Source organism: Quercus suber, unplaced genomic scaffold (genome assembly GCF_002906115.3).
Source record: "Quercus suber isolate HL8 unplaced genomic scaffold, Cork oak 2.0 scaffold_567, whole genome shotgun sequence".
NCBI classification, from domain to species: domain Eukaryota; kingdom Viridiplantae; phylum Streptophyta; class Magnoliopsida; order Fagales; family Fagaceae; genus Quercus; species Quercus suber.
The window spans coordinates 33,335-45,654 of record NW_027070012.1 but is presented as its reverse complement, the minus strand read 5'-3'; the positions used below and the strand labels follow the sequence as shown (position 1 = coordinate 45,654).

The 12,320-nt window shown below is 33.7% G+C and overlaps 1 protein-coding gene and 1 non-coding gene across 4 annotated transcripts in view; both read right to left on the bottom strand.

The window, feature by feature from the left end:
- Positions 1-12,320, bottom strand: part of LOC111994050 (probable amino acid permease 7) — a 28,833-nt gene that overhangs the window by 5,008 nt on the left and 11,505 nt on the right. The window contains exons 1-2 of one of the 3 annotated variants that reach the window (XM_024025910.2): positions 1,332-1,666; positions 515-751 (exon numbers count right to left, since the gene is read on the bottom strand). The exons of 1 other annotated variant lie outside the window; for it this stretch is intronic. In XM_024025910.2, the coding sequence (XP_023881678.2) occupies positions 515-751; positions 1,332-1,413 (319 nt within the window). In that variant the 5' untranslated portion in view covers positions 1,414-1,666. Of the gene's footprint in view, positions 1-514; positions 752-1,331; positions 1,667-12,320 lie in introns of those variants that run through there. One more of the 3 variants, XM_065764534.1, reaches the window with a different exon arrangement.
- LOC111994046 (uncharacterized) lies at positions 6,038-7,506 on the bottom strand. The gene is made up of 3 exons (XR_010625347.1): positions 7,492-7,506; positions 6,670-6,852; positions 6,038-6,444 (listed from the first exon to the last, which is right to left on the bottom strand). It is a non-coding gene; the product is annotated as an uncharacterized LOC111994046 (transcript).

Genomic DNA, 12,320 nt, shown 5'->3' with positions numbered 1-12,320 from the left:
TATATATATATATATACACGTTTTCTTTTTCATGCACAACTAACATTGAATTCGGTAGGTGAGGTATCTAAAATGACATATATTTTGTACAATAGAATAGACAGCGTAATTCAAATCCTCTTAGAAGGGTAGATGGACTCCCTCCATTCTCTAACAACAATCTTGAATTCTTGCTTTCAATTTTTCTGTTGGTTAGTAGTACCCTCTCTATTGGTCCAACTTCTCTTCAAATATTGGCACAAAGAAACATGAATCACTTATTTTCTGTTGTGCTCTTAATGATCCAATGAATATCTTGTCATATAAAAAAATAAAAGTTGTGGCTTCCATATGAAAATTCCGACTCAAACTATCTTAAATGATGTTATTTACTTATATAAGATATTTGGTTAATGCTAATTAACTAATGAATCTTTTACTTAATCAGAAAAAAAAAATGTCGTTTGATGGGTATTACTATTATCAAATTCAATCATGGGAAATCAAAAGTAAAGTAGCTAGATGCTTATGTTACCTAAATTCATGTCAACAGCTTCAAGATAGGACCGATTTCTACCAGGACCATATTCAGGATCAGGAGATCGATAGCAGTTGCAGAGAAGGAATGTAGCAACAACAGTGACTACAGCAAAGAATAACATGGCCAAAGGACCTGCAATCCACCCAAGCTGTGCCATACTCCATGCTAGTGATAGCACTCCTGATCCTATCACCCCAGTTATTATATGTGCTATTGCTGTCCATAGATTCCCTTCACAATTCAAATATTCAATATTAAAAAAAAAAAAAAAAAAAATCACCCTTCAAGCAAAAAATGAACTTCAATATTGAAAAAAATATAATACTCCTAATAACAAAGAAAATAACTCATTCTATTAGAATACTGGAAAATAATGCAACTATGCACCCATACTTTATTCTAATTGTATAGAGAATATGGCAAGTAAGATACAACAACATCGATGAAGCCTTACTCTCAAATTTAGGGGTTGAGATTGGCTATAGATCCTCACTAGATTAGTCAGAGTCGGTCACATTTAGTTAAGATGCACCAGAGGTGCCTAGTTTTTGTGAAATTTGTGCCCATCTCATTCTCAATTTCTCTAATTATTCAATGGAACATGAAAACTACGTTGGCACATAAGAAACTGTACAGGAAAAAAAAAAAAAAAAATTGAATTTGCAACTCCAGGGAATTCTGATAAATCCTAAAAAGCAGAAAACAGAGAAGTTAAGGCCCTTGAACCTTTATTCTTTCAAAACTATTTCTAATCACCACCACAGAAAATAAAACAAATCAAAGAAGGGTGAACTGAAAAGTGAAAGCAAACCAGTTCTCTTGAGAGGACGCTGAGCTGCCTGAGTTTGCAACAAAGGGGCCTGAATCTGATTATCTGTATCTTCTTCTCCCATGGCCTTTAAACAACAAATGCTCACTTTTGTGAAGAACCCACCAGAAAAGTAATTTCATTTATAGCTGAAATTTGGAAAGATGATAAAACTGCCAGAGTGATAGATTATGTGGGAAGCAAAGAAAAGAAAAAAAAAAAAAGTCAAATTACAGTTTCGTGTTCTAAAGAGTTTACAACTTTCTAATGTACTTTCTGGGAGATTATTCTAAGGTGGCAAACGGTCAATGATTGTGATGTATAATGTTAACTTGGCTACCCGAAACCTGACATTAACTGATTTCAATCAAACAGACTGAACAGTTAAAAACCAGACATGACTAAGCCTAACTACCATTCTTCCATGAACCCATAAAGGTATGCATCTAATTTTTATTATTATTTAATCCTTGCTCGTAACAGAAAAAAGATTAAAAAAAAAAAAATTCAAAGTCTATGTTTTTTTTTTATTCTGTTAAATAGGAGAACAAATTTGAAATGACTAACTTAAAATGAAGAAACCATTTATGTAAGGAACATTTTTAGTTTACATTATATTAATAATGTAAGTTTTACACATTATAAACACAAATGTGTATAATTTTGTACATATTTGTAAAAAGTATACATCATTGTACAAATTTGTTTAATTTACAATGTAAGATTTATATTCCTAGTATAATATAAACTTATAATTGCGCTTCATATATTTTAATAAGGTAAATTTGATACCGTTTCTTTTAAGTGTTATACCTTAAGTTTTTCAAATAAATTTAACCAAATGACTTTACTGCACACAAAAAAGTGCATTGGTGAACAATCTGTACTACATGGTCATGGAGTAACCTTTATTAATACAACACCTAAGATAATGTAATTTTAAATTTTACCCTTCCAACAAAATGCCTAAATTATTGTGGGTTTTAAACAATTTGGATATGCTCCTGATATTTGTTTCTTGTTTGATTACTCTACTACGGCTCTTATTTTTCAAATCTGAAAACGAGGGGCTAATTACATAATAATAATCATATAATAAGAATGGTTTTGTTCTATTTTGGACTTTGTCTGTAGATGAAAGGTCTGGTTGTGGACAAGTGGATGGCAACTTGCGTAAGGACTTTATGTTTGTTACTGGATGGTTAGGCAGGTTATATACCATGTGCAAATACAAACTAGTACATGTCAATTTATTGTCCAATGACAATTGACCATAAGGGGGAACAGTATATGTCTTAATGCAGATTCAATAGAAAAAAGATAATTGCAATGTGACATGCCCAAATGCGAGAGTCAATTATTAATAATGTTCCATATGTTTGTGGTTGTGAGGATAGAATAAGGAAAAGCAAATGGGTGGAAAGCAAATGATGTAATGTCCTTTGTTTTGGACCTTTTGGTAGAATAGAAGAGAAAAGGGAATGAAAAGATGGAGCAATAACACAATAAATTTTATATTTGTTGAGATGAAAAGTTGTGATGGTGCAAAATGAAACGTTAACTGTGGTCCATATGAATATAATATTGCAGTAATCATAGTTTTTACCCATTAATGCAGTGTTATGAATTTTGTGTATGTAGCAAGGTGGCTAGTTTTAGTCCCATTAATTTTTTACCACTTGATTTCAATAAGTCTAAAGTTTTCAAAAAAAAAAAAATAAAAAATTTCATAATTACTAATGTGACAAGTTGTTATTGGTAGGTAGAAAAAAATAATGTTAATAGTGAATTTAGATAAGAAATACTGAACTAGTAAAAACTTGACCACTCAATTATTGTGGGTTCTAATTATCTTAACTGGTAAAGTTTCTGATGGTTGAATAAGAGATTTGAGGTTCAATCCTTGCCTACACCAAAGAGCTATTATCAAGAGTGAAAATTTGAGTGTGAAATTACTCTTATACCCTGTGAAAGGGAGGAGGTTGAATTTTGTAGAAAATTACTTTTATACCCTCTTAATCAATTATTATTTTATAATTCAAAAAGATATAAAATGGTTTTTTTTTTTTTTTTTTTTTTACAATCAATTACTTTGATTTAATGATTGGCAACATATATAATTTCAAACTGTTGCGGGGATGCGCTACTCCCTGTTCATCATAGGCATCAAGTGTTCTTATTTAGCCATTGTTAATGCAAAGAATTATGTTTACTTTTTTAAATATGTAGCTATGTTAATTTTCTTTAGTGAGAATTTAGCTACAGCCAAGTTTGTAGCCAAAATTTTTCCTTAAACTTTGGTCCCTTTAACAATATATTGGGTCCTTATGAATTAAAAAAAAATGGCGAAGAAAATTTAATTTAACTAAAATTTTGAAAGAGATGTAACTTGCAGTTTTGATAATAAGACTATTATGCAACGATTTCAAAATAAGAAAGTTTGTAGAAGGGAATTATAAGACTTAATGTGTTGTGTGTGTGTGTGTGTTTTTTTTTTTTTTTTTAATATATGAAGTTTTCTATTTGTTAGATTTTGTATAATTTAAGTTTCTTAATGATTATCCTGAAAAAAATTTCTGAAGTCCCCATTACCTAACTTGTATTAGTTGGCGACAATCAGGGAAGGNTGTTAATGCAAAGAATTATGTTTACTTACTAATTCACTATGCCTCATTTATTGTAGCTAACAGCTTTTGATAATGAGTTACTAATAGTAGTTGATTTATAACTTTTTCTTTTTTTAGAATAAGTTGATTTATTTAATGCAGCCTAGAAGTTCCCTAAATACCAAAAGAGTTGCTGCTTTTGGAAGTGGGAGTGGAATCATGATGCAAGTTCCCATCATTATTGTTGCTTAATTATTCTAACAGGAGATTTAACAACGAGCCAATTAGGAGGAGACTTAGGAAAATGCATCAACTTTGAGTGACACGGGTTGGGCCTATAGCCTATAGCCGATAGTAGTACTCATGACTTACTGTCTGTGTATATATGTAATTTGGTCACATTTTTTGTGAACTGAAATTTGCAACTTGATTGACTTGGTCGGAGAACAGTTATTTTGATATTTTGATTTGAGGAATTTTTTGATATTTTATGGTACATGAGTTCTATTATACCTTCAAGTACACATATATCTAGCCTAACATTGTCGCTCCATCTTATTCTAATCAGGTGTGGCTTCAAATTGGGTCTAGTGTGGTGACAGGACTACCTTGACTGGAAAAAATTAATATTATTATATATAAATTTTAAAAATTTTATATTTTTTTAATCCTTAAAAAAATTTGTGACCACCTCACAAATTTTTTAGTACCAACATAATTAAATTTTGGACAAAATTTGATAACAAATTTGGTTGTAAACTAAGACTATAACTCCATTCAAACTCAATATTTTTTTATTAGACTATGAATTTTGACAAATCCACCTTTGGATTACATTTTCTTCTTATATTCTATACACTTGCAAAATTTCAAGAAGATCAAAGATCAATAACTATGTCATCAATTAAATGTTTATATTTCGAATTTTTGTTGTCTAAAATTATACTTAAAATTAGTAAATAGTATCCGATTGACATGAAATTTGACTTGCGTTTTAAGAATATAAAGAACATGCGATTTAACGGTTAGATTTTTTAAATATGTAGCTATGTTAATTTTCTTTAGTGAGAATTTTAGCTACAGCCAAGTTTGTAGCCAAAATTTTTCCTTAAACTTTGGTCCCTTTAACAATATATTAGGTCCTTATGAATTAAAAAAAAAATGGCGAAGAAAATTTTTATTTAACTAAAATTTTGAAAGAGATGTAACTTGCAGTTTTGATAATAAGACTATTATGCAACGATTTCAAAATAAGAAAGTTTGAGCTTTTGTCTTTTTTGTATTAAGTGATGGTGTCTTACGGTTTTGATGTGGAGCTTGGAGGTCATCATGAGTTTTGTGAGGGCTATGATTGGTTTTAGGTCTTTGTTTGTATGGGATTTTCAAAATGGGAAAGTTATAAATGTATTTTATTTAGAACCCTAAAGAGAAGAGAAATATAAATACTGATTCTAGCTAATTGATATTACTGATGCGGTTAGCCACTCTTATTTTATTTTATTTTATTTTTATATTTTGTTTTAGACCATAGAATTTATTGGTTTCTTTGTATTATTTGACTGACTGCTATTTAATATGGAAACAATATGAGCCACATCCATAAAAGTAAAATATTATGATAATTTCAAAATTTTTTAAGGATACGGAGGCCTAGTTAGAGGCTATTAAATTTTAATAAATGGAAGTGTTTTTAGTTATTTTTTCATTGTTTGATCATGTTTTCTTTATGTTGGTACACAAATGATTTCATCTCATTTAGATAATGAACATAGTGCTTGTGATTGGGGTCTTAGGATCTGGTGGTGAGATTGGAGTGATTAAAGAAGTGTTTAATAAGTGTTCAGTTATAAAAATAAAGACTACTTTTTATCTAGATTTTATTTTAATCATTTTAATATTAAATTAATAATAAAATATAGTTTCTTGTCTAAGCACCTTTCAGTTCCAACCTCATATATCTAGATTAGTAAAGAAAATCCCCTCAATAGTTAAAAACTACTTCTAGGACAAGAAAAATTTATAAGATATGAATTAAGGAAATCGGGTTTCAAAGAATTTAGCATCAGTGTGAAAAAAATATTATAAATATTATACAACAAAATGAGTATTATATATTCATCTCTATAAAAATATATAAAAATAATTTTCAAATGAAATTACTAAGTATTTGCCCATGGCGTGGGACATTGTCTAGTTGTGAAAGAGTGACATTTTTTTTTATTTCACTATACTTATTTAAAAAAGAAAAGAAAAAGAAAGTAAATCTAGTTGTTAAGAGTACATAAATATCATTCTATCGCACGTAATGCGATCATAAACACCAACCCCATAGCAGCAAAAGTTCCAAAACACATTATCATCCCGAATCGATAATTTTTCTCCTTTACACGGGCTGCTGCCACCTCCTTCTCTAAACTATCTATCTTCTCTCTAAGCAAAGGCAGCAATTCTCTACCACGCGCACATAGAGGAGGGTCAAGCCAAACAAAGTATCCACAAGTATCATCAACCTGCAGCCAAAAAGAGATTAAACATAATTAATACTTAAATAACAGAGAGGCAGAGAGATATTATTTTCAGATTCAATAAGTTTGGACACAGTAAATTCCACAAATTGTTAAATTTGTATATTATGATTAGTGCTAATAAAAATAGCGTCATGTTATTCTAATAACAACTAGACACAGACCATTATGAAAAAGATGATAGAAAATGCTTTTAGATTAGCACAATACCCCATATTTTTCACACGCCCAAAACCTCCTTCCTATGTTTTCACCAGTCCATGATGTTTTCACTGGTGCCCTTTTTCCACAATGACAAAACTGCATCCAAGGACTTCCAAGTGCATGTGATGAAGTTGAAGAAGACATGGTTGAGGGCTGGTGGTGCTGGTGCATGCAGTATATCCATATAATCTGAAGAAAATGGCACAAAGAAATGCTATTATAGGCCTTGGAAAGAGGTGGAATAAACCGATCGAGCTTGTTTCACTCCAGTGCTTAAGATACGCACTTGTGATATATTACTGTTAATAAAATGGTTTATGCTTCAAAATTGTTCTCTAATTTCTTTTTTCGGAGGCTTTATGATGTAAGTTATTTTTTATTCTTTTGCCAATAATTGTGGTACGCCATTCTATAAGTACTAGCATGCAATTACGTACCTCATTTTATAATTAAATTCTTCAGAGAGCACACGACATTAGAATAATGATTAAATGATTTTAGAAGAATATAAAAGAATGAGAGAAAATTAATTTGGCAGGTAAATGCACAAAAATTGCCGATTGCCTGTGACTTTAGTTCCTATACCATGCTATGATTCTCTCATTATCGCATGGATCTTGAAAACTATGAAAAAAGAAAGAAGGAATATTGAATTTGCAGCTAATTGGAATTTTGACAATACTGAGAAAGGAAACATATAGAAAAATGAGAAGTTATGACCCTTGAATCTTTGTTATTTCAAAGCACTTTATGATAGTCACCATATTAATTGAAAATAAAACAAAAGAACTAAAGAAGGGTTAATTAAAGGGTGAACTGAAACCAAACCAGTTCTCTGGAGAGGATGCTCAGCTGGTTGAGTTTGAAAAAATGGGGTTTGATCTATCAGAATGGTAGTGAGAATAATCACATGGAAGCAAGAGCAGAGCACGATACAGAGAAGCTTGATCTAAGTAAGAAGTAATGAACTGCATAAACGACATCAGTATTATGTTTTGAATGCTATACAGAAACGGCAAGTAGCTTAGTCTTCTATTTTAGTTGCATAAGTGTTTACACGTGGGAGAGTTAGTTTCCATGTGCATTCACGTGAGAGAGTTTGTTAAGACAGGTTGTTAGTGTTAGTTATTTGATTAGAGAGGTTTTACTAACTTAGATCAACCTATATATATATATTTGTAATCTCATTTTTGTTATTAATGAAAAACAGAAATTCATTCACTTTCTGATATGGTATCATAGCAAATTCCCAAATCATTTTAGGGTTTTGCATTTCTTCTTCAATTTTCTCGAGAAAACACTCTCTGTTTCTGAGAAATTTTCTTTTCTTCTTAAAGATTTTTCTTTCCTTAAAAAGAATTCTTGTTTCTTTATCAACAATGGCTTCTGCTGCCGCAACCACAATTGCAACTGGTTCTACTAATGGTTCTGTACCTGGAAACCCATCTTCTTCTTCTCAAGATTCACTAATGGACGATCCTCTGTTCTTGCATCATGCTGAGAATCCAAGCTTAGTGCTGGTTACACAGCCTTTAATTGGTGGAGAAAACTACTCAGCTTGGGCTCGAGCTGTGAGGAAGGCTTTGCTTACCAAGAACAAACTGGGTTTTATTGATGGGACTCTTACGCTCTCATCGCCATTGATTTCTACTCCATCTTCTGTGCAAGCGTGGGTTAGATGTGATAACATGGTAGGAACCTGGTTGACCAATTCAGTTTTTTCGAAGCTTCAAGCAAGCATTATATATGAAGATACTGCTCTGGAAATATGGAATGACTTGAAGAATCGTTTTGCACAAACAAATGGACCAAGAGTATTCAATCTCCAAAAGGAAATTGCAGAGTTACACCAAGGTGAGATGAGCATCACTGATTTCTTTACCCAGTTAAAGGTATTTTGGGATCAATTACAAAATCTTAGTCCATTTCCCACTTGCACCTGTGGAAAGTGTATGTGCAACTTTAACAAAAGGCTTCATGATTTGCAAGGTCGAGAGTTTGTGATGAAATTCTTAATGGGAGTGAATGAGTCTTTTTCCCAAGTTAGGTCTCAGGTGTTGCTCATGGATCCTATTCCATCCCTCAGTAAGGTTTACTCTTTGATGATTCAAGAAGAAACCCAAAGGTCAATCCCAAATACATCTGTTGTTAAAGTAGACTCTACTGCTTTGGCTGTTAAGGTGTCCACTGATCAAGTCAATTATGTTACCAATCTTGTTAATTCTGGTGGGAAGAGCAAGGATAGGCCAGTTTGTACCCACTGTGGCAAGACTAGTCATACCATGGATAAATGTTACAAATTGCACGGGTTTCCTCCAGGTTTTAAGTTCAAGAATAAGCCTGTTATGGCACATCAAGTCTCCTTAGGCTCAAGTTCAGAATTTGCTTCTCCAATGCATCAATTTTCTGCCTTCACACTTGAGCAGTGCCAACAGCTTCTAGCTTTGTTTAGTGCATCCAACTCTTCTCTTGCAACACCATCTCATGCATTGGATAGCTCAAAGGCCAATGCAACATTCCCTTCCACTTCTGCCAATGTGGCAATGGCAGGTATGGATTTCTTCCACAGTGTTTTTGCTACACAAGTGGTCAATAGGAGAGCTTATGGTGGTAGTACTTGGGTGTTGGACACTGGTGCTACTGATCACTTTGTATGTTCAGTAGATTTGTTAACTTCAATTACAGCTATTAGGCAGTCTTTGGTTCAATTACCTAATGGGGAATCAGCTCAAGTCACTCACATTGGGACTGTCACTCTTTCTTCTTCCTTAATTCTTAAAAATGTCCTTTGTGTTCCATCCTTTTCTTTTAATCTTTTGTCTATAAGTTCTTTAACTCATTCACAGCCATATTGTTGTATTTTCCTGTCTGCTTATTGCTTCATTCAGGACCTTACTCTCTGGAAAACGATTGGGGTAGGCAAGGCACATGATGGATTATACTTGTTGCAGTCAAATAGCCTTCAACAACCATCCAATTCTTCATTTACTACCTTCTTATCTGCTCACAATCTTGCTGATACTTTTAGTCATTTCACTGCTGTTACCTCTGCACCAGTTTCTTCTCAAACTTCATCTATTTGGCATGACAGGTTGGGGCACCCTTCTGATGTCAAACTCAATTGTTTATCTCATGTAATTCCTTCTTTGAATTCTTCTTGTAATAAGGACTGTCAAATCTGTCCTATGGAAAAACTTAAGAGATTGCCTTTTCCTTTTCATAATAATATGTGTTCTTGTGCTTTTGACTTGATTCATATGGATGTATGGGGTCCCTACTCAACTCCTACTTTAGATGGCTTCAAATATTTTTTAACTATTGTGGATGATGCTACACGAGCCACATGGTTACTTTTAATGAAGTCTAAATCTGAAGTTAGACAGCTAATCCCTTCTTTCTATACTATGGTTCATACTCAATTTGGCCTTAAGATCAAAACTATTAGAACTGATAATGCCAAGGAGTTTAACATGCCTGATTTCTTCAATTCTCATGGCATTATACATCAAACCAGCTGTGTTTACACTCCACAACAGAATTCTATTGTGGAGAGGAAACATCAGCATATTCTTTGCATAGCTAGAGCCTTAGAAATTCAATCCCAACTCCCTCTTCAGTTTTGGGGTGATTGTGTGTTGCATGCTACCTATCTCATCAATAGGCTTCCCTCTCCTTTGTTACATGATAAAACTCCATTTGAGCTTCTTTTTCACAAAATTCCAGACTATTCTAATCTCAAAATTTTTGGCTGCCTATGTTTTGCATCCACCATTTCTCAAACCAGATCCAAGTTTTCTCCAAGGGCAAGGAAGTGTGTCTTTCTTGGTTTCCCTTTCAATGTTAAAGGTTTCAAAGTCTTTAATCTTGACTCTCACACAATTTTTATTTCTAGAGATGTCACATTTCATGAAAATGTGTTTCCTTTTATTTCCAATTCACATAATTCTGCCCAGCAGCCATGTTCCATTCCTGTGTCCTGTGTTCCAGTTGTTAGTCCTTTCTTTGATCCTCTTGCTGCTGTATCTCATGATTCAATCACTCATATTCATCATTCTATTGATGATGACCTGCTTGATGAGGTTCCAGTTGAGCCACCTGATCATGTCCTTGATCCTATTCCCCTTAGAAAGTCTTCTAGAGTTGTCAAACAGCCTTCCTACTTACAAGCTTACCACTGCAATCAAGTCTCTTCTGTCATTGCTGCCTCTCCTTCTCAATCAGGTACTTCTCATCCTCTATCTTCTCATCTTTCTTATCAACACCTCTCTCCTTCTTTCAAATCTTTCTGCTGTTCCATTTCTTCCCTTGTTAAGCCTACTCATTATTTTCAAGCTGCTTCTGACCCCAAGTGGCAAGAGGCCATGATTGTTGAAATAGCTGCCCTTGAAGCAAATCAAACTTGGTCTTTAACCCTTTTGCCTGCTGGTAAGAAGCCCATAGGTTGTAAATGGGTGTATAAAATCAAATACAAGCCAAATGGTTCGGTTGAAAGATACAAGGCAAGGCTGGTTGCTAAGGGTTTTACACAGAAAGAGGGTGTGGACTATTTTGAGACCTTTTCCCCTGTGGCCAAAATGGTTTCTGTCAAAGTACTCCTTGTTGTGGTTGCCATAAAGGGCTGGTTTCTTAGTCAATTGGATGTGAACAATGCTTTCTTGCATGGTGACTTGGATGAAGAAGTCTATATGGCTCTTCCACAAGGGTTTCATAGCCAGGGGGAGGTAGTTTGTAAGTTGAATAAGTCTTTGTATGGGCTTAAACAAGCATCTAGGCAATGGTTTGCCAAGTTTTCTGGCACTTTGCTTCAGCTTGGTTTTATTTAGTCCAAAGCTAACTATTCTTTGTTTACTAGGAAGGAAGGTGATGTTTTCATGATGCTTTTGGTATATGTGGATGATGTCTTAGTAGCTTGCAATGATAAGGCTGCAATAGACAAGTTCAAGGTTCTGCTGGATGACAAGTTCAAGCTCAAAGACTTAGGTGACTTAAAATATTTCCTTGGATTAGAGGTTGCCAGGTCAGCCAAAGGAATTGCCCTTTGTCAAAGAAAATGCACTCTCGAGGTGCTTAATGATGCTGGTATGTTGGGATGCAAACCAGCTAAAACCCCTATGGAACAAAGCCTCAAGTTAAGTCAGTTGGAAGGAGAAGAACTCAAAGATCCCAGCACCTACAGAAGGTTAATTGGGAGGTTATTGTATCTGACCATCACAAGACCAGACATCACTTTTGCTGTCTATAAACTTAGCCAATATATGTCAAAACCAAGAAAGCCACATTTAGATGCAGCCTATAGAATTTTACAATATTTGAAGAATGAACCAGGGAAAGGTCTTCTATTCTCTTCCAAGACAGATTTGCATTTGAAAGGTTTTGCAGATGTTGATTGGGCTTCATGCTGTGATACAAGGAAGTCAGTGACAGGTTACAACATTTTCATTGGAGATTCTTTGGTGTCTTGGAAATCAAAGAAGCAGTCCACAGTCTCTAGGTCTTCGGCAAAGGCTGAGTATAGAGCTATGGCAGTTGCAACATGTGAACTTGTATGGATTTTATATTTTCTAAAGGATATTGGAGTTAAACATGACAAAGAGGCATTATTGTTCTGTGATAGTCAGGCAGCTTTGCACATTGGTTCCAATCCCCTTTTTCATGAA